Source organism: Lampris incognitus, chromosome 14 (assembly GCF_029633865.1).
Source record: "Lampris incognitus isolate fLamInc1 chromosome 14, fLamInc1.hap2, whole genome shotgun sequence".
Taxonomy (NCBI): Eukaryota; Metazoa; Chordata; class Actinopteri; order Lampriformes; family Lampridae; genus Lampris; species Lampris incognitus.
In genome coordinates this window covers 23,410,277-23,433,428 of record NC_079224.1, presented here as the reverse complement: position 1 = coordinate 23,433,428, position 23,152 = coordinate 23,410,277, and the positions used below count along the sequence as shown (strand labels likewise).

Genomic DNA, 23,152 nt, shown 5'->3' with positions numbered 1-23,152 from the left:
CGTATAGTCAATCTGTTGTCAACGCGATGGGATATAGTATTACAGAGCCGCGACGCTTTTAAAAATCCAGTGTAACTATTTTATTGAATGAACGGGGCGTTTTTTGCGTGTTCTTGTATGTAACAAAAAAAAACACCAATAATAATCTGCCATTTCCGATGATTGTTTTCTTTTTCTTTTTTCTCTTTTTTTTTAAACAACATTTTCATGGGAATTTTTTTTTAATCCACCTCTCCACGTAATAGCAGGCTGTGATATTCAGCAGACCAGACAGTGGGCCCGCGGCGAGCCAGACGGACTACGTCTCTGGATCTGGATCTAATGACCGTGGAGAGAAAGGGGAGATGCAGATGCGGTCTCCCGATGCGGACGCCCGCCTTCAGTCTCGACTAAAGCCACTTTAGATTAAAAACCACAACGGCGCAGAGGATCCATGGGCAGATCCTGTGCAAAATGGTAATTTTGTCTCTCTTGTTGCAGTGTCTGTTTGGTTATCCATTGTTTGTTCCCGTCTGTCTGATATCGTGGTGCCAGGAGAAAATGGAATGGCTGATCTACAAACATAATTCTGTTGTCGACTGTATAAAGCGTTTGACAATTAACGTTACCACACGCTAGATAAATGAAATCTACAATGGCATTTGCTACACCGGATCGGATGGAGCTATCTCACGCTCTTTCACCTTATTATGCGAGAGCCTAAAACGTACGTGAAATAGCCTATAGCCTATTGGTGTGAGCTGGGTGGCGAGCTATCCCAGAATCTCTTTATCCATGTTACACACATTTAAAATGCTGTATCGGGATGTTGAGACGTGACAAAAACAGCTGACTCTGCAGCTGGACGCAGCTGTGCGCTTTAGCGAGATCACAATCCCAGTCTTCACTTTGTAATTCAGAATTCAAAATACTTGTGTGTGTGTGTGTGTGTGTGTGTGTGTGTGTGTGTGTGTGTGTGTGTGTGTGTGTGTGTGTGTGTGTGTGTGTGTGTGTGTGTGTGTGGTTCATTGCCATCAATCTTTCTATCACAACACACATTCAGTTGTCGCCGATGAAACCTCTTTAAATGCTGTGGCCCTTCCAGACCGATGAAGAGAGTATTAGCACGCTGACACGTTTTAATTCTCTGAGTGGCACAGGACACCCCCCCCCCCCCCACACACACACACACACACACATTCGCTAATACATTTATCCGGCGTGTTGGCACGGACGGGGCATCGCAAATTGCTTGAAAAAGGCCTATTGTCTGCGGTGCAGCTGGCACCATGGTGTGTGGTGATTGGTCTGCCCAAGGCACTACCTCTCACGCACGCAGTGTACGCGATTAAAGAAAAACCGGCTAACGCTTAATTTTGTCATCTCTCCTACAATGGGTTCAAGCTTTGACTGGCGGTGCAGGGTGGAGCGCCTCATGACTAATTAATCATCTATAGGAACACACTTTACATCTTTCATCGTGTTGCCAGGGGCAACCTGATTCAATATACTGTCCTCCTCCCCCCCTGTGTCTACCTCCCTAGGTCAGCCTGTGATGCTCGCGGGTGAGGAGAGCAGCTGAGGAGGAGATGGGATGCACCTCGGCCAAACAGGTGTCGGCCGTGCCCAGTGGCGAGGAGGGCCGGAGTAAAGCCTACAGCAACGGGGACCTTTTCTCTGGTTAGTATGGGTAAACAACAACCGCTGCACCTTCCGATCACTTTAATTCCAGTCTGATGTTCTGCTGTAACAAGGACATAATAGTCATAGATGCGCACAAGTGTTGTGAGACTTTGCTGGGAACAGAACAATATGAGTCAATCATTGTTTGATTGATACATACTTTTGAATCTTAATTTTGTGAATGGAAGTAGGTACTAAACCTACTTCCACTGACACATTTTCAGTTGAATAGCTTAGCTGGTAGAAGTTGAGGATGGCTGCTAGGGCTCCTCCCTGCAGGAGTGGGGATCGGACAGCTCATCACACTGGTCCGATCCCCACTCCTGCAGGGAGGAGCCCTAGCAGCCATCCTCAACTTCTACCAGGTTGCCTGAATACCTCAGCCAGGAATAACGGAATAAGGCTCCAGTTCAAAGAAGAAAACTCACAAAATAGAACCGGAGTCCTTAGATCCGCATGGCTTAATCTTTGAGACAAGCAAGTCTAAGGACTCCGGTTCTATTTTGTGGAATAGGTAATACCAAGTGATGGAGTATGAGGGAGAGGCTCAGAGAGAATAGTGGTGGGGGTGCAGAAAAAAATGCATTTTGCCAATTTTCTTACCAATGAAGATTGTAATGTTAATGCAGTTGATCTGTAAATGGGGGAATTCCTTATAAGCTTCAATCGCCTGACTAAATTACATAATGACGGCAGATTTCATCGCTACACTATTTTTTATATTATGTGGTTGCGCGGACTGATTAAATGCATTTTTCATATACATTGCCTACATATAGTACAGCAAGACAAATCGGATTCAATCAATCAGGACATTATTTCTCTACGTTATTCCTGTTTCTGTTCCTTCATATGAGAGTGGGAGGCTGGGAATAAGAAAAAGAGGGAGAAGTGAGGGGTATCAGGTCGACAGCTCATGTGCTTGCCAACCACTATTGAAAGAGGATTTACTTCGAGGCGTGATGATTCAAGCACATAATTACTTTGCCAAGTACTGTACTGTGAGTCCTATTGACCCAGATTGTGCTGATGAGTGGATATAGCCCTATGTGCTCCTCTCCCTTTCTCTCATAGACGAGTACAAGATGAAGGGAGTAGAGAAAGTGAAGTACATCGGTGGAGAGGAGGGAGGAGGGGACAACCAGGACAGTACAGTGCGTGACCATACTTTTATTTTCTTTATCACTCTATCTACCCCTCCCACCATACAGGGGGATGGAGGACTGCCCTTGTCAATCAGTTGCGTCTATGTGTACGTGCTCATGTATCCAAATGCGTTCAAGTGTTTTCAATCTTGCAGGAGAAAAGTGCCCTACTTGGCAAAGGACAGCATATAGATGACACAGGGCCCAATGGGAATGGAAAGATACTGTAAGTATCCATCACCCTTTTTTGATGCCGTTAACTCACTTGTTATGATTTACCTTATTTTCTTACTGGTCGTTAATGTATTCCGTGTACAATCAAGCCATTTGACCCAAACTATTTGTCATTTCTTAAGTTGGGCCTTCACTACATTATGAGCATTATGAAGTATGCCCCTAATTGACTTTACTATTTTCCTCATAGTAGTATCCACTCCTCAGAGAGTCAGCAGGAATTTTTCAGAATGTTGGATGAGAAGATTGAGAAGGTAAGACATTTTATCTCGCAACTGCAATGTCTCAAAATACCTTTAAAAATCTCAATGACAGGCATCCGGGTGGCGTAGCGGTCTATTCCGTTGCCTACCAACATGGGGATCGGCGGTTCAAATCCCTGTGTTACCTCTGGCTTGGTCAGGCGTCCCTACAAACACAATGGCCGTGTCTGCGGGTGGGAAGCCAGATGTGGGTATGTGTCCTGGTCGCTGCACTAGTGCCTCCTCTGGTCGGTCGGGGCACCTGTTCGGGGGGGAGGGGGAACTGGGGGAATAGCATGATCCTCCCACACGCTATGTCCCCCTGGCAAAACACCTCACTGTCAGGTGAAAAGCGGCTGGGGACTCCACATGTATCAGAGGAGGCATATGGTAGTCTGCAGCCCTCCCCAGATCGACAGAGGGGGTGGAGCAGTGACTGGGACAGCTCGGAAGAGTGGGGTAATTGGCCGGATACAATTGGGGAGAGAAAAATCAACAAAAAAAAATAAATCTCAATGACACAATTATATTCTGAAAAACGCCGCCTGCGCCCAAAACTTCAACACAGTCTTACAAATCATTTTATCAGTGGCAAACAATTTTAATTTTGCTTGTTCACATCTATTGTTATACTTTTGTATTTGCCTCAACTAGTTCAAAATGAAACATTTGTTTAGTCAAAACAATGCATAATTGTCACCCTCTTTCCTTGGTATACAGGGGCAGGACTATTGCTCAGAGGAGGAAGATCTGACATAACACTGTGGTTGAGTATCCTATCATCATCCCCAGTATGAGAGGAATCGCTATGCCGGTGTTATAGAGGACGGTACCATATCTGGCAGAACTCTTGTTTGGTTCTGACTGTCCCCTGTACACGTTTGAGAAGATTTGATGGCTGACTTGAATCGAGAATCTTTCTGCCCTTCTAATCGACTACCTTTTCAGCTTGATGTCTTTTCAAATCAGATCACCCCCAAGGAACAGTATTTCTCGAACGAAATCAAAGCCCTCACAGCATTTATGACTTGCCGTTGCTCTCCATACTTTACGTTACGCTTTCCTTCTACCAGGAGAGTACAGAGTACAACTACACCTCTGGTCTAGACTCTTATAATGAATGAGTAAATGTCATAATGGGAGGATGGGATGACAGAAAGCTCAGGTCTTGGCACGTTCTGCTGGCTTAAAGGATGCTTTGATCACCTGACTGGATAAAACGGGAAAAGGCAAATGGACACGACTGTTATGACCACTTCTGTGTTTCACAGGTTCAGACAGTTGTGAATATAATTGGAGTTACACTGGAACTATCAAGTGTTCTTTACTGAAGGCAAGAAATTAATGTAGTACATCCATCCACAACATTCTCATTCTTAAATCCACTCCTGAAGTCAGTCGGCAGAAAGCGATTTCTGCACTCCAAGTCAAATTTTTTGACAGTATTAACCTTTTTCTACAGTATATTTGCCATAAAGTCCAGAGTATTTCTGTCTATGTCTATTTATGTTATGTAGGGTATTTGTGTTGAATAAGGCTCAGGGTTGAAGTGTTAGTCATTGTCTCCTGTAGTCAAGCTTCACTGTTGCACCGATACGATACTCTCATACACATGTGCACACACAGAGCAGGGTTGCAGACATTTGTTTTAGTATGCATTTTATTTACGATGTAAACTGTCAATTTGTGTTAGTCTGATTCTGTACTGCTTTCCCCAAGTGTTACATCATTGTGTTTTCTTTTCTTTTTTTTCTGTGGTTTTCATTTTTTTCTAGTAAAATAAAAATCATTTTCAGGAAATCACCTCAAAACCTGACACTGTTGTATTGTTGGGGCAGGTATGCCCAACACTGTTTAAGTGAAATCTGCTAGATGAATCATTTGATCAAAAACTTCTTTTTATGGCACTCATTTGGGTTATATTTTTTTATTTCGATTTTGATATACTGTATTACTCCCAGTGGGGAAATTCCCCGCATTTAACCCATTCTAGCTGTGTAGCTAGGAGCAGTGGGCAGCCGCCATGCAGCAACCCAGGGACCAACTCCAGTTCGTATTACCATGCCTCAGTCTGGGGCACACACAGGAGTATTAACCCTAACATGCATGTCTTTTTGATGATGGTGGGGGAAACCGGACCACCCAGAGAAAACCCACCATAGACATGGGGAGAACATGCAAACTCCACACAGAGGACGACCTGGGATGACCCCCAAGGTTGGACAACCCCGGGGTTCAATCCCATGACCTTCTTGCTGTGAGGTGACAGCGCTAACCACTGGGCCATTGTGCCGCCAATTATTATTCAAATTATTACATTATTCAAATTAAAACCACACAGTTGCACTCCACAAGGGACGGTGAAAGAGAACTGACAGCAGAGGTTATGAAACAAAGTTTTTCAACCTCTCTGCCATGTAAGTTTCCTTGACTGAGGATTGACTGGGTTCCAGCTTCTGCTGTAAATGCCCATGAGTTCCTCTGCGGACTATGCTTACAGTATGTGTTAAACAAAATTTATTTTACTATCCCAACGAGGGCTGTATAGGCTACAGGCCTTTCAGGCGCAAGCCTTGAATGCTGCCTCAGATAGCTTCATTTTTTGCTGTCACAATTTTGCAAGTAGTGTCTCGCCTCCCCTTCATAAATCATTCATACAGCCACACTTGCTGGTTCCCTATTCCACACAAATCTTCTCGGGTTGACCCACAGCACTGTAGTTTTTCCTGTTGCGAGCAGTCAGTGTTGCTGGCGTCTCTTGCGGTGCTGTCGACGGCCCAGGTCCTGAAAGGTGCCCAGGGGAGGGTCTGGTGTCACTAAGCCATCGGTCATTCTTTGGTAAACCAGGGTGGAATCAGTTGCCACCACACACAATAACATGGAAGATCCCCTGTCCAACACACATCGTATACTACAGATTGGAGGGAGAAAGACAAAAAGGCTGTGTCAGAGGCTGATAAAAACAACATTTTTTTATCAGGACTATAAAAGTGTGAAGAATATTTAAGAAAAATCCCTGTGGTCAGTGGTGTCAAACCCTGCTCTTGAAGAGTTACCATCCTTCCTGTTTTCACTCCAACCCTTATTTAAGACACCTGATTCTACTAATTACTTACTGACCAAGACCTTGATTGAATTGGATGTGTTAAATTAGGGTTGGAGTGAGAACAGGCAGAATGGCAACTCGTCAGGAGCAGGGTTGGACACTATTGGTTTAAGTCAGTTTGGAAAAAGGTGAAATAGGCAGCAAGACTGTAGGCTCATCCAGTGTGTTCTCACCTTCTATGGCTCAGAGACTGGTGAACAGGCAATGGGAGGACCGTTTGGACCAGATCCCCCTCCTTCTCCCTCCCCTCCAGCAACACCACCTGGAGCTCGGGACATTTAATGCTAGAAACCTCCTTCCATTGGCGCACTACAATGGACAAAACAAACAGAGCTGACGACAGGTGTGTGTGTGTGTGTGTGTGTGTGTGTGTGTGTGGAATGGGAGGGAGGGGGCCTCTATTATTAATGGCAACACATAAATCACGAGAAAATTGTCTCTCAACCCTGTCAATAAACGTTGTATCCAGATGAACTGATTCAACGTTCTTTGATTTTCTTGCCTAGATTATTGAGCATGCCTAAAGACACTCTCTCAAACCTATTTCTAATTGGAAAGATTAAGAGTAATAAAGTGTTTTGTTAATCCTTGGACCTATACAAAGCTACACATGGCTTTCCTGTTGTTAACGCACGTTGATTAAACCTTGTAAAAACCCACCCTCAGAAAGATCCATGTAAACAAGAAAAGCTGCAAACACTTGAGCGCTGTCTTCCACCTCCAGGTTCAGCATTTGCCGGTACTAAAATGAAGAGGCATATGCATCCAGCGTGAGCATCGTTTACGCCTACTGTCGATGGACTAGACGAGATGTATTTGTTGTGCACATACCATTGGGTGCTGTAATATCCAGTTAGGGGGAGGAGGCTTCTCATCCGGTACCTCGTCTCCGCTGTGTGATACTGCTGACATTATTACAACTAGCTTAAATAAAAATTTATTTTATTAAGCAGCTAAACATAAATCCAATGACCGGACATGAATTTGAGAGACACATGATCGCGTTACCGTTGGTTTTCCGTGGTGCGACAACATTAGTAGTCCGGGTGGAAAACTTTAACCGATCCAGCCGATGGTCCGCTGACCAAATCAAGCTTGCGGGTGACGATAACAAAATAAATGCGAACAACACCCGATAAAGTAACTCACAAATAGTAAAGGAATTTCAACCAAACATGTCATATGTATAAATGCATTTTTTGGAGGTAAAGTTTTATTGCAAAATCAGTTTACTCGGGGAGAAATTTGACTCGGGAGTGATGCCCATTATTAAAATAATAAAATAAAATAAAAACTATGTTCCATAGTAGGATAATAGACGTGGACCCGATGAGAGAGAACTTCCATACCTTAGAATATCGAAATATTTGGGTGGTCGAATGAGAACGGAATTACAAAAATAAATATATTTCTGTACAGGCTACAAAAGCAAAGAATTTACATATAGCGGAAATCTATAGAATAGTATTGCACCGGTAAGAAACATATCGGACCACGATGCCATCTCGCCTGAACATTAAGGGACATTGACCTGTGCAGTCTGATAGAAATTGCTACGTCCTACCGCAATCCGAAATATGCAAAATACTCATAAACTTCATGAATTTGATCATTCTCAATTGGTGCGTCAACTGTCCGATTTAAGGGGGGAGGGGCGTTGCCAGGTTAACAAATTACCCCCCCCACACCTGCCCTAAAGCCTCCCCACCCCCCACCCCCCTCTCTCTCCCTTCCACCTCTGTCTCCTTTTAAGTCGCAGTTTGAGGCGGACGATAAATAAAGGTGTCTCGTTAGAAATAATGCCGTTTGGATTTGTGAGTTTTGGCTTATTTTTTGTGCTCATGGTCGAGAGACTCTCGTTTACCTGCACAGAAGAATCGCCACTTGATCCAGTGAAACCCATCCAACGGGAATCATCTCTGCTGAAGCCAAAAGTACTAATAGCTGTGCTTGCTCGCAATGCAGAGCATAGCCTCCCCTACTTCTTGGGATGTATTGACAGACTGGACTATCCAAAGGATCGCATTGCTATCTGGTAAAATGAAATCAGTTCAATGCTGGGGGGGGGGGGGTTGATGATATAGACAATCCAGGGCTTTAGTTCAAACCATGTATCCTGAAGTAACATTGCCAAGAAATTAGGATAATGGTTTTGCATACAGCTCTTAAACTGACCATTTTCTGTTTCGCTCAGCTGAGAGAGTAAATGACATTTCCCTGCTGATTTGATTTTATGGAACATGATAAACCAGTTGGCAAATAATGGAAATAATCAATTGTGTCGAAAATAGTAAATAAACGATTACCAATAACTAAGACTCATATATCAGTGAGTGAGACTTTGAAAATCTTCGTTTTTGTTATTCTAAGCAGAGTGGATGATGACCTCTATTCAACCTCTCCTCATCCAAGTGAGAAAAATGAAGAGGGTTTGAGAGGGGGCGGGGTGCTTGGTTGGATGATGGATGGATGGATGGATGGATGGATAGATAGAAGTTCAGTAATGTAATGTACCACAACTTTTCATCTCAGGGCAGCATCTGACCATAATGTGGACAATACCACAGCCATGCTTCAGGAGTGGCTTAAAGGAGTACAGCACCTGTATCACTCAGTGGAGTGGAGACCCATGGACCAACCAAGGTGCACCTTCAATGCTTATTGGAAAATCTTTCTAATGGCAAATTTCTGTTATTTCTGAGGTAAAAGCCTAAATAGATTTGTAAAAATATGACCCTCCTCCCCCACAATATTCATTCCACCTGCATTGTTATCCAAAAGAGTTGAATCAAGTGCAACTGGACTTGGTATATATCCGTGAAGACGTTTCGCCTCTCATCCAAGAGGCTTCTTCAGTTCGTGCCTTTCTGACTAGACCAAGCTGGTCTGACTGGCTGGTGATGATTGGTAAACATTGGATCACAAAGAGCCACGCATATCAATAGCTCTGACAACGACTCCTAGAGGATAAATTCTGAGTCTCATCACCAGTCAGTCAGACTAGCTTGGTCGAGTCAGAAAGGCACGAACTGAGGAAGCCTCTTGGATGAGAGGCGAAACGTCTTCACAGATATATACCAAGTCCAGTTGCACTTGATTCAACTCCTTTGGATAACCATGACCTGGATGAATGAGAACTTTCACAGACACTTGCATTGTATAACCATGAATTTGGTCAAATGATGGAATAAAGAAAACCATCTGAGCTCTTTAAAAAGTCTTTTGCATTATGGCAATTAAACTACCTAAAATGACCCCCCCCCCTCTCTCGTTCACTTCTTTATAGCTTCTACACAGATGAGCAAGGTCCAAAGCACTGGCCAAATTCTCGGTTTACACATGTAATGAAGTTAAGGCAGGCAGCACTCAGAGCCGCTAGAAGACTATGGGTTGATTACATACTGGTAAGACACTGTGATGAGCCAGTGACGAAGCCCTTAAGGCACAAGGCATCCCGAACCTTCTTACTTTTTTGTTTAAATTGGTCAGCTGCCATTAAAATGTTGTATTATTGCATATCACCAGACACATAGTTATGTCTCCTTTTTTGTTCTCCAGTATATGGACAGTGACAACCTGCTGACAAACCGCTGGGTGTTAACAGACATGATTGCTGAGAATCTGACCCTTGTGGCACCCATGTTGGAGTCAAGAGTGCTCTATTCCAACTTCTGGTGTGGCATGAGCCCTCAGGTACAACTGTTAAAAACTAGAAAAAAAAACAGAGAGAACACTATACCGGGAAACCTACACTGCCATTTCCATGGAAAAACTGCTTAAAGCTATTCTCACTACAGAAAATGCCAGACAGATCTGACTTAGTCTGTCACTGTTATTTCTGGATCTTTCCACACTATATCTGAAGGGTTATTATAGACGCACCCCAGAGTATATCCCTACACGCAAGTGGAAGCGCCAGGGCTGCTTTGCTGTTCCCATGGTTCACTCCACCTTCTTGCTGGACCTAAGGCGCAGCGCAAGCCAAGCGCTGACCTTCTACCCACCCCACCCTGACTATCCGTACCATTTAGATGATATCATGGTCTTTGCTTTCTCTGCACAGCAAGCAGGTCAGTCTGCATTGATTACAGTCTGTAATCTGTACAATCTGTATATTGATTGATTGTTTTAAGTTAAGGGGCCAGATTTTAGGTTATCGGTACAATAGTATAATAGGCTCAAATTTTGAGCGTCACAGAAGTGAAAAAGCTACAATTTATGGTGAGGAATTTCCGCCCTCCACCCTGGGTGCTAAAGGCTGCAGGCTGAGTAAAATCTACTACTACTACTACTACTACTACTACTACTACTACTTTCGGCTGCTCCCGTTAGGGGTCACCACAGCGGATCATCTGTTCCCAGCTCTTCCTGTCCTCTGCATCTTCCTCTGTCATGCCAACCACCTGCATGTCCTCTCTTACAACATCCATAAACCTCCTCTTTGGCCTTCCTCTTTTCACCTTCCCTGGCAGCTCCATATTCAGCGTCCTTCTCCCATATACCTAGCATCTCTCCTCTACACATGTCCAAACCATCTTAATCTTGCCTCTCTTGATTTGTCTCCAAACTGTCCAACCTGAGCTGTCCCTCTAATATAATCATTCCTAATCCTGTCCTTCTTCGCCCCTCCCAGTGAAAATCTTAGCATCTTCAACTCTGCCACCTCCAGCTCCGCCTCCTGTCTTTTCATCAGTGCCACTGTCTCCAAACCATATAACATAGCTGGTCTCACAACCATCTTGTAGACCTTCCCTTCACTCTTGCTGATACCGTTCTGTCACAAATCACTCTTGACACTTCTCCACCCACTCCACCCTGCCTGCACTATCTTCTTCACCTCTCTACCACACTCCTCTTTACATTGAACAGTTGACCCCAAGTATTTAAACTCATTCACCTTTGTCACCTCTGCTCCTTGCATCCTCACCATTCCACTGTCCTCCCTCTCATTCATGCGTATGTATTCCGTCTTGCTCCTACTGACTTTCCGTCCTCTTCTCTCCAGTGCATACCTCCACCTCGCCAGGCTCTCCTCAACCTGCTCCCTACTCTCGCTACAGATCACAATGTCATCCGTGAACATCATAGTCTACAGAGACTCCTGCCTAATCTCGTCCATCAACCTGTCCATCACCATTGCAAACAAGAAAGGGCTCAGAGCTGATCCTTGATGTAATACCACCTCCACCTTGAACCCATCTGTCATTCCTACAGCACACCTCACCACTGTCACATTGCCCTCATACATATCCTGCACCACTCCTACATACTTCTCTGCCACTCCTGACATCCTCATACAATACCACACCTCCTCTCTTGGCACCCTGTCATATGCTTTCTCTAAATCCACAAAGATACAATGTAACTCCTTCTGGCCTTCTCTATACTTCTCAATCAACATTCTCAAAGCCAACATCATATCTGTGATGCTCTTTCTTGGTATGAAACCATACTGCTGCTTGCTAATTATCACCTCTCCTCTTAACCTAGCTTCCACGACTCTTTCCCATAACTTCATGTTGTGGCTAATCAACTTTATACCTCTGTATCTTGATGCATGCTCAATAATCCAGGTAAGAAAAATCAAAGAAAGTTGAATCAATTCATCTGGATACAACGTTTATTGACAGACATGTTTCATCACTCATCTAAGTGACCTCTTCAGTCTGACTGCAGGGATCCCCACCCTTATAAACAATACAGTGGCATAACGACTAAAACAAATGATCAGTTTCATATGCAATAGGCGTGACCATTAACTAGAGTTACAAACAGACATCAAGAATTTGTAGCTGTGGGAAAGAGCTAAAAACCTCTCCCTATCCATGTGTCTTCATTAGGGTGCAGCCATAATTTAACCTGCCTCCTGCCAATCAGAATCAGAATCAACTTTATTGGCCAAGTGTGTCTATGCACATGAGGAATTGGACTTTGGTACACAGCAACCTCTACCAATTACTCTGACTTGAGATAGGTGCGACTGCACCCCATTACGCCGCAATGTATGTCAACAGAATTGAACATTAAAGCATCATGCACAATAAATTAATACCTAACTTAAACAATTGCCAGGGATCAATGATTCTGAGAAAATATGATGTGCAAGTCAAGTCAATTTTATTTGTATAGCCCAATATCACAAATTAGAAATTTGTACAAGTGGGCTAATGTACTACATTCAGGACACTGATGACCCACTTTTGGAAAACTTTGGGAAATAATATAACAAGTTTAGTCTCTTTAATAAAAAGAGAACTGTAAAATGCGACTACATTGTATAAAAACCAATTGCCCAGTCATATTTGACCTACTTAGTATGCCTCTAAGGGTTATGTTGATTCAAGCTAATAGTCTCTCTGTAGTGACCAAAGATAGACCACAGCTATGACTTCCATTGGTACTAAATCCCTCAATAATTGCATGCGTGCTGTAACTCCTCGGGTAGTATGCATCTTGTAGTATGCATCTTGATATAGTGAAAGGATTTGGTTTACTTAGACCTGACTCTTTTTATTTCACTTCAGCGGTACAGATGTATGTGTGCAACAAGGATCATTATGGCTATTTACCATTGCCCCTCAAACAGCATCAGACTCTGCAGGAAGAGGAGGAAAGCTTCACCCACACCTTGACTGAAGCAATGAGTAAGTACTTTGACATGCATGCTTTAACTCTACACTCAATAATACTGAAGCAATACTGGGCATGTTACCTGGTCTTCCATCTTGCTTCCTTTTTGATGTGCATTTCATTTTTATCTAATTCCCCTCACTGCCCCTTGCCTCTCTATATTCACATGGTTATATTTATTTATTTTGCTCTCTATCTTATAGGCCTGCCTCTGTCAGACCATTTTTTCCTTTCCACTCTCATGGTTCCGACAGAAATCTCACTCCTCCGTTAAAGCCCACTGCCTCCACCCCCCCCCCACACACACACACGCACACACCTCCCTCCTTGTCTGGCAATAGCCATTTTCTGAAAGACACACTAAAGACTTCCAACAGAAAACAAAGAGCACACACTCAAGATGCTGCTTTGAAATGTAAAGTTTGCAAATGATTCACCATACAGAAATTCCTTTGCAGTTGACTACACCATGGAGCCTTCCAAACATACACACCATACACCAAAAGAACTAGGCAAGATGGGATTCGATGAGGTAAAGATACGTTTGCAGCAAGGATTAATTGTTTCACTCAGTGTAAGGTAAGAAGTGGTGATTAGCCCAGAAAGTTGAATGAGTTCATCTGGACACATTTATTGAGCGAGAAACCTTTCATCACTCATCTAAGTGACCTCTTCAGTCTAAACTGACTGCAGGTATCCCCACCCTTATAAACAATACAGTGGCATAACGACCGAAACCAACGATCGGTTTCATATGCAAATTGCCATGACCATTAATTAGATGTCACAGATGATTTTGGAATGTTTACAATCACAGCATTGTTAGATGGTGACAGATGTACGCTTAGGCTCCTCCCCCTCGGCTCAGGGACGGTCGTTCCCTCTTCACATAGATGGCCTCTTTGACTCCCCGTTCAAACCAGCGTTCCTCCCTATCAAGGATGTGCACGTCCTCATCCTTGAAGGCGTGGCTACTGGCCTGTAGATGGGTGTAGACTGCAGAGTCCTGGCCTGACGAGGTAGCTCTTCAACTTTCTGGGATATCCTTACCTGGATTATTGAGCATGCATCAAGAAAAGTGACTAGGTTGATGATGATTTCAGTTGTCAACAGCTGAACAGTTTATACACTTTTTATTTCCTTCATTTGGTAGATCTTTCTGATAAATTTGAAGCGACGCCTGGACCGGCGGCAGAGGATGCTGGGTACTCTGGCGGTCCTTGGCATTGACACGACACTGACGGAGGCGGTGGATGGGAAGTACGATACGACAATGCACATTAAGACCTTTTCTCACAACCTTGAAAACATCTGTTGTTGTGGGATGCTGAGAAATAAGAAAGTGAAATCCAAAATGTAAAGTGACCACTGTCAGATCACATCATCATCATCATCATCATCATTAGGTGATATGATGATCAAGACACTGATGCCAAATTTCCAAAGGGCTTTCTAATGTGCTATTGAAGTAGTTGCACTGTCTTATTGCTCACCGTGGCTGTGACTACAGTATTTTCTACTGTTGTTTACAGGTCCTTAAATTATTCCAAGCTGCAAGCAATGGGCATTGACATGTTGCCTGGATATAAAGACCCATATTCAGGCCGTGTGCTGACCAGAGGGGAGATTGGCTGCTTTCTCAGTCATTACAACATCTGGAAACAGGTGCAACCTTGTTCTGCTGATGTTGCCCTTAAAACTATTTGTCTTAACACATAGGTTGTTAAACCACTTACCACTGCCACATGACTGAATTTGCATTTTGACTCGATTTACCTTCTGAAATCACCAATGATGTTACCCGATATGGTTTAATGAAACTTGTTGATGCTGGTGTGGCCGTGGGAAGAGGCTTCCTTATGATCAGGTAAAAATCGTTGAATGTCTACATCAGTTTTTTGAACCGAGTGCTATTAACACCTACGTTTATGCAGGTTATCATTGTGTCGAACCCTTGACCAGGTGACTGACACAGTTTAGCACACCATCCACAACATAGGGCGAGATAAATATGTGAAATCAGCTGCTGACCTGGATCCGCATGACCCTTCGTCACACACGGTAGGGGCCACTGGTCTATATAGTGAGTTTTTCAGAAGTCTGTGTGTCGCCCCCTAGGTGGTAAAACAGGAATTGCAGCAGGTGCTGGTGTTGGAGGATGACGTAAGGTTTGAGGCAAGGTTTCGCAGCAGACTAATGACCATTATGGACAACGTGAACAAAGTGGGACTTGAGTGGGACCTGATGTGAGGCGTCTCTGAAGTTTTCTTCTTTTTGCCCAATTGATTCAGTCTCTTAGCTGCCTGTTACCTCATCTCCTGACTTTTTGTTATGATTTCTCTCTTTTTCTGTCTCTCCTATAGCTACATTGGCCGTAAACAATTACAGGTAAAGGAGCCAGAGTACTGGGTGAAGGGAGTCAATAACCTGGTTCACCCAGACTACTCCTACTGGACCCTAGGTTACGTCCTGTCTTTGCAAGGGGCCAAAAAGCTCCTGGAGGCCGAGCCTCTGAGCAAGATGTTGCCTGTTGATGAGTTCCTACCCATCATGTTCAACAAGCACCCAAAGTAAGTCTATATAAGGACAGCATTTTTTTTCTGACTGAATGGAAAGCAGTTAATTTTGAATACATCTAATTAATAAGCCTAATAGTAATGATTGTACAAAATATAAATGAACAAAATATGAAGTGTGTGACTGTCATTTTGTTGATAGATAAAACCTCCACTTCATTATTTGGTACCTATAGCATGATGCTATTTTATGACACTTGTCCCAGAGAGGAGTACATGGGGTATTTTGAGAAGCGGGAGCTCAGGGCGTTTTCAGTGGAGCCTCTCCTGCTCTTCCCAACCCACTACACCGGTGAGCCTGGCTACTTAAGTGACACAGAGACCTCCACCATCTGGGACAACGAGGCCATGGCTACTGATTGGCACAGAGACGACGCGATGCGTGGGCGTGAAGAAGCCAGCGGTGAAGTGGAAGAAGAATCCTCAACTGCTCGTTCCACCCATGGTGAAGCATTGCAGCTCCCCACCAGCGGCAGAAGAGATGAACTCTGAAGAGTCCCCCTGAAACCTCACTGACACTGCTACACACACGGCTCCTCAACATGTCTTTCCACAGACCTATTTCTTTATAGGCGTGAGAGTGAAACGGTTATGGTTGCATTAGCTCTTTAAATAAACCTGACTTCATTGCTGTTGACACCTTTTTTTCTTGTGTGTCAGAGACCCTCAGTACTGCTGGTTTGGTAGTTATTTACATGCAGCAGCACTGAGTCCCCAAGGCCCAGATTGAGAACCACTGCCATGTTGTACCCTGGTTAAAGAACTACACCTATGGAGAGAAAAATCAAGTTTCCTACTTACGAGACGACCACAGCAATTATCTCAAGGGTCTTATTTTATTAAAAAGCACTGGTAGATTCATATCAAGCAAACGATGGAACTACTTAACATTAGTTGTGTTCCATATCACAAAATAATGGAGTTATGAAAAAAAATCAAACCACACAAATGATAACTTGAAATAAATTAATCAGCAATCAGCATAATAACAGAAATGAGACATGCTTGTACTTCGGTGTTACACAGGAAATATTGAAATCCCAATGCTCCAAATTTAAGACACCTGAGAATATAAATATCAAAACAGCATGTTGAAGCAAGTATTAATTCAGTTCCACAGTTCCCCCTTTTGACTTTTAACTAAAGCTTTGACAAGAATTTAAAAAAAAATTACATTATTATTATCAATGTAAAAATTAGGCACCAAGAAAAAAGGTCTGAATTATCAGTGACAAGAGAAAGGATTTGATACTTTCTCAGGGTTTTTCTAAAGTGCATAAGAATTACATCATTTTCAAATAACGCCGGTATGTCATTTGAGCCAGATTTTGTCATTCTTTTGGACTGGGGTTTTTCTATTGATGTATGACGCGAATCAAGAGCCGACGGATGTCCATTTTTGTTACGAGTATAGCATTCCCTGATGGGGTGTAGCATTTAAAAAGGGTTGTTACCACAGCATCTACCCCATAGATTAATTTGCACTAGCCACATCTTTGATGACTGCGGTCTACTTACAAAAGGAGCTCATTGTAGGACAGACCAAAAATGTGGTCCGACTGTTTCTACACAGGTAGTAGTGGTGCTACATAATGTTTAAATAGGAGGGATGGGGAAAAAAAGGCCCACTGGCATATAAAAAGCCATTAACAGTTAGTACAAACTCAAGAACTCAAGAAAAGCATATATCAGAAAAAGTTGGAGGTGTAGATTTCATTGGGGGAAGAAGAAAAAGACTCGCATGGCTTGAGAGTCTTCACCCATTGAGGGGCTGGATGGATTTTCGACAGACACCGCTGCAACTCTGACTGCCAACAGAGAGAAGAAAAAAATAACCTCCCAAAAAAGTAAACGAGGTAAAGTGTTATTGTTTGTGAAACTATAACTCTGATAAGAGACCCCGAAAGGGTCAGTGTGAGGAAACACTTCCATCTGCAAAATGAGATGTAAGGAGATATTTTCATTTGAAAATGTAGCAAATATGTTTTTCTGTCCTTGTATTGTGTTGTGTTGAAGCCGCATAGTCCATGTGTTTAAGGTTCCTGCCAGCAGCAACCAAAAACTGTCAACAGATCCAACATTTGAAGAAAAATGTGTACAAATTCCACAGCATTGCAGTCATTACAACAAACACTCCCCCATCGGGTTAACAGTGATCGAGAGATGGAGCAAAATGACAGGTGAAAAATCGACGAAGTCTGTTGGTTTTAGAATATAAAAGAGGAAGACGGTGAATCACTCAAATCAGTTTTTCCCGTGGAGGAAACAAATTTAACAGAGATGAGAGCTGTTCCATTTGAATACAAAAAAACCTCTCATAGTAGGACACAAAGTACTACAGCAACAAATTAAAAGATGGCCTAAATGACTTAGAATAAGCATATGAAAGAACAAACACAATTCCTAATGCACTTGGACAAAGGCAGTTTTACAAACCATTGGTTAATGATATACCTTATCAAAATCCCACAGTGCTTGCTTTCAGAAGCATAGTAACAGTGCAAGCTATCTCACTATTTAGCCAAATATAATTTTAAAACACCTGTAATTAAAAAGTGCCATTTTGCATATGAGTATTTAATTAGCCTACAAAAGGCCATATACCTGTAAAATGATCAAACTGTAAACAAGTAGTTATGACATAGTTTAAGGCTTTCTGAGTTTCCTGAAGTGTTGTTCACTGAGATAAAGAACCATATGTCCACTTATTGGACAAACAATGGAAACAGTATATATATAAAAAAAAATCAACCCCTCTACAACCACACTTGGACATTATATGGACTTACATAAGTTTTTGAAATCGGAGTTACTTGAGGCTTGCTTGAATATATGTAAACTTGCATGAGATTTTTTTTTTCATTTTCTGAGGGACACTTCCTTAATACACACACCTCTTGAGTTTATGGTTGCAAGAAACCAGTGGAAGTTTTGACACTTAAATTTGACACCAGTGTTAGCATAGTTTCAGCTCACACATAGAATCAAATCAAATTTCCAAGGTGTTTTTGTTCATAGCATTGAGCACTTGCTTTTCTAGATAAAACTAGACAGAATTCATTTTACTTTCTCAATAGAAATGTTCCTACACCTGTAAATAAGAAATGCCATAATGGCAATTATCTAATAGCGGGCATTACAAATACTCTTGATATGCCTACAATTGAGACACAGAAAAAAAAAATAAGAGCACTGCCCTGATTGGTTTCATTTTTTCCAATACTCAGCACTACCAAAAGACACCACACCTAGGAAGAAGCAGACTGCAGTGGGCTGATATACCTTGCTGCTCATCCATTGTCAAAAATAATTTAAAAAAAAAAATCACACGTAGGGTTCTAATTTATTTGGTACCAAAAAAAAAATGGTGTAAAGAAACAATTGGACATATGTTCACCCGATTCTGAAACTCGCGGCTCTACATCTGTGATGCAAGTTGACAGCAAGCAGTTTTTTAAGCCATCCATGTGCACGGCAGGCACATGGATGGCTCACCCCACGTGACCTATTTTCCTGCAAATATCGGAGACCATCACATACACTTTTGCCAAGTTCTGTTCCTAAAGAAAGGGTAAGACACATACACACAAAAACTCACAAGCAGTGCCATCCTATCAAGCGTATACTGTCACTCTTAATATAAGGACTACAATTCATCACGTATTACTTCTGCTAGTAGCGTTAAGAATCATCTACATTAAAAGCTTAAAGCTTATATACATTTGCATCAGTATTAGAAATAATACTACCATGAGCTTGACGTGCAAACTTCTTTTCTAAATTGAAGTTTGACCGACTCTTTAATAACATTAAAGTGTGATCTGCATTTAAATCAGTGACACTTGATATATAGTAAAAAAATGGAAGACCTGGCCTCAATGATTACTAATTTGAAGTTAAGGAAACCGCAAAACAAAAAACAAAAACCTCAACACAAAACATGGAATGTGTCGACTAAATGATTAGAATATGGAATCGGCAAAGCTTAAAAATAAAGCAAAAAAGCTTCTAGTCATTCTCCGCTGCACTATCTAACATCCAAAAAAATGTACTAATAAAAAGGCCTACAGGGCACTGTAGGAGCACAAAAATTGACCTATAAAAACACAATGAGAAAAGATTTGGCTGATGCATGTGCAGACTTACACAAAAAAAGTAAGAATCCCTGCAATGTGTGTGTTTTGTAGTTCTGAGAAAATCCGGTTGTACTGAGTTAGCAGGTAGTGGTCACTTAATTCATCTGTGTGGATGGAGATGAAGCTACTCCAACATTACATTTTATCCAGGTCCATGTATATCTGCTTGAGTATGTTTTTAGGTGCACAGATGTGAATACAAAAACAGTGATGCCGAGTCCTGGCCAGAAGATCTGATTGTAGCTGGTTACTTTAAACCACTCCTTAGGACCATTTGTGCTGCCGATGACCCCGGGAAGGCCCTGGCACTCTATTGTCCTACAGTTGGGCTGGAGGTGTTGCCCTGCTTTGGAGCAGAGGTGGGGTTTGCACCCTTGTTGCGCCCCAACATGGAGGGTTGGAAGTCGGGATGACGGCGGGCGTGCTTGATCAGGTGATCACTGCGCATGAAGCGCTTGTCACACAGAGGACAGAGGAAGCGTTTTTCCCCTGTGTGGGTGCGGGTGTGACGTGCAAGCTCATCAGATCGAGCAAACTTCTTCTCACAGTCGGGCCAGGTGCATGGAAATGGCCTCTCACCTAAAGTGGAGATTCAGAGAAAAGTAGTGAGACCTTTTTTCTCAGCTCATCAAGCCACTCACATAACTAACCAATAACAAATTTCATCAACAAGTGTATCTTAAGTGGACAGACATTGCATGCCTGAGCAATTCATTTTACTGTACGACCTTAGGGCTAATAAATCAGTAATAGTGAAAATATGCACCCAATTCTATAGTTGTTGAAAAATTGGGAGTGAATAATCCAGATGGGATGGAGTCCTGCCCAAGATTAACTGGGGAGCACACATATGGCAGCCATCTTGAATGCTTTATCTCTAACATCTCACATTAAGAATTCTGATGCTGCAAATCCATTCAGCAAACTTCAGTCTTTCAACGTCACAAACCTTGTGAAGAGTACTAAGATGGGTGACAATGCAAGCCACCTCCACTTTCTGACACCCAGTCTTTTGGGAATGGATATGTGCACACATTTTTAAGCTCTTCAAAGTTAAAACGGGTATAAAGTATATCAAGGATTTAGACAGCCTAGAAGATTATTCTTGCTAAGCTACTACTAGCCTTAATCTTTTTTTCCTTCCACGGCAATTGGAGTGAAGGCAGGGGAACCATATTGGACGCTTGGGGCCATATTCAAACTCACATTGCCAGACCACGTTTTCACAAGGGTACTCCACAGTCTGTGGGCGTTCCCATACATTTTTATCAATAGCAGTGTATGTGTGTGAGACCTCTCGAACCTTATGGGCTCCACACGCCACGCAGTTCCCCGTTTTTACGCTCTCTCGTCAATTTATGCGGTTTTATAACCAGCAATCACCTGAAGATTACATCCATCAGCAGTCTATAACCGCATCTCTGATGTCACCAACTACGAGACAATCTGGCAGTTTCATATATATATATATATATATATATATATATATATATATATATATATATATATATATCGTGAGGTAATTGACTGGTTTCGTTTTACACTCGCTTCATATGCAAATCCGGCCCAAAGGAAGACGTCCGTCCCCGTTCTCTTTTGTTAGTTTATTTCTTTGTCAGGAGCCCTCTGTAGGAGAGTTTCCCCTTTGTTTGGCAGAGTTATTGTACTAACTCGCGGGTAAAGAGGAAAATGTACCCACCCAGATGGCTATTACCTACTAGTACTCCCATACCACAAACAAAGCGACGGGGACTCGATACATCGGTAATAAGAATACATGCTGGCCCAATCGAGTACATATACTTCAATAACAGGAAAAAAGGGATGTTCTAAAAGATTAAAAGTTAATTACATCCTCGAAGTTAATTACACGTTATAGCACAGACACGATTGGCAAACCACCTGACTAACCTGTGTGGGTTCGGATGTGCGCCTTCAAATGGGACGATTTCCCATAAACTCTGTCGCATCCGTCGAAAGTGCATTGGTGCCGTTTCACCGGGGATCGCGGCGCACCTCCCACTCCCCACTGCTGTTGTTGTCCAGGCACCGGGGTGGCCGAGGGGGTCATGGTAGGGGTGGTGGTGGAGTCAGACAACGTGGTGTAACCGCTCTCCCCGCACGACGAGTTGCTGCTTTCCGAGTAGGCCGACATGGGCCGGAACTTTCCGTGGAGGTCCGTGAGGATGCCAGCCACCGTCATCATGTTGGTCCCCTCCAGTCTGAGCGTCTCCCGGACCTCCCTGTCCTCACTCGACCCGTCGGGCTCTCCGGGAGCCAGGCCCAACGGAGGAGGCTGGCTGGTGGGGGCCACCGGGGTGGGTCGGTGCAGCACCGGACCGCTCGATATCGACACCAGACATTCAGCGGCAAAATAGTCGGAATAGGCAGCCATCGACATCACGGCCGATTGTAAACTACTCGCTTTTATCTTGCGGGAAAAAAAGGAAAAGAAAGAGAAAAAAAAGAAAATCCGCCTTGTTGGAGTCGTGAGGAGGGGCTAAATCGGATTTCGACCTCGTTTTTTTTATTTCACCAAACTCGACGAACTAAACGTTCTGTTGCTATTCGTTTACCGCCATAGAGCGCGCCGAGTCCCGTGGTTGTAAAATAACGAACGATACCAGACATAAAGCGAAACACTGAAAAATGCTAAAACCGCGTTAATAAAGCCTCCAGACCAACGTGCGTGGCTCACATCGTCTGACGGCTCATTGTGTCTGACTCTGGAAAGCCGGTCACACCGACGGACGGCCCCCGGTATAGATTCAGAGCAACACGCAAGAGAACTGACGTCGATGACTGACGTGAGCTCCGGGTGTGGACCAAATCCACCGTCAACTCCAACTCCACAACACCCCGCCCCGCCCCGCCGTCCAGCCTCACCCGTCCCGCCCTCGGCGCTCAGATTGCTGATGGGCGGGGTCAGAACAGCGTCGCTCACACGGGTTGTAAAAGCGAACGGAAACGAAAAAGTACGATCTGCTGGTCGCGTGTGTTTGCATGTGTTCGGCTCCAGCAATTTCTTACTGTGGTTAGAACGGATCTAATCTCTGCTCATTTGAAAGCTTCAAAACGCAAGGCGAAAAAGAGAATTGCAATACCTTTACTTAACCAAACTTAAATCGCAAAAGCTTTACTCAGATGTCTTTTTGATAATGTAAAAGTGTGTTCATTCATCTTAAAAAAATCGTTAAAATCAGAATGTTGGGCTGTTTTACTACACTTTACAAACGTTAATGCGGTATACACGGCTTTCGCAGTGAATTAAAGAAATTACAATTTAAAGACTTCATTTTCTGTGCCCCATTGTCAGTCATTTATATCAAGTGTTTAGTCAACCACCGAGAGAATTAAAACGTATCTCCAATTTCCATATGCATGTTTAATTATTGGGGGGAGGGGGGTACGTGTGGGTGAC

General features: G+C 43.1%; 3 protein-coding genes across 3 annotated transcripts; 2 read left to right on the top strand and 1 right to left on the bottom strand.

Annotated features, from left to right (window-relative positions):
- Positions 1 to 246: 246 nt before the first annotated feature.
- Positions 247 to 4,042, top strand: zgc:55943 (uncharacterized protein LOC406337 homolog). The gene is made up of 6 exons (XM_056293838.1): positions 247 to 456; positions 1,524 to 1,659; positions 2,737 to 2,816; positions 2,963 to 3,033; positions 3,232 to 3,295; positions 4,004 to 4,042. Exons 2-6 carry the CDS (start codon positions 1,569 to 1,571, stop codon positions 4,040 to 4,042), a joined length of 345 nt encoding a protein of 114 aa, XP_056149813.1. The 5' UTR covers positions 247 to 456; positions 1,524 to 1,568.
- A 2,417-nt stretch (positions 4,043 to 6,459) lies between these two features.
- Positions 6,460 to 16,087, top strand: LOC130124380 (procollagen galactosyltransferase 2-like). Its single transcript, XM_056293837.1, has 13 exons — positions 6,460 to 6,481; positions 8,283 to 8,424; positions 8,922 to 9,032; positions 9,676 to 9,793; positions 9,948 to 10,082; positions 10,255 to 10,459; positions 12,914 to 13,033; positions 13,478 to 13,551; positions 14,173 to 14,279; positions 14,552 to 14,684; positions 15,138 to 15,265; positions 15,383 to 15,589; positions 15,802 to 16,087. Exons 1-13 carry the CDS (start codon positions 6,460 to 6,462, stop codon positions 16,085 to 16,087), a joined length of 1,788 nt encoding a protein of 595 aa, XP_056149812.1.
- Positions 16,088 to 16,426: 339 nt separating this feature from the next.
- Positions 16,427 to 22,510, bottom strand: zgc:153115 (uncharacterized protein LOC768186 homolog). Its single transcript, XM_056293069.1, has 2 exons — positions 21,643 to 22,510; positions 16,427 to 20,310 (listed from the first exon to the last, which is right to left on the bottom strand). The coding sequence occupies exons 1-2, from the start codon at positions 22,130 to 22,132 to the stop codon at positions 20,042 to 20,044; spliced, it is 759 nt and encodes a 252-aa protein (XP_056149044.1). The 5' UTR covers positions 22,133 to 22,510; the 3' UTR covers positions 16,427 to 20,041.
- Positions 22,511 to 23,152: the final 642 nt, after the last annotated feature.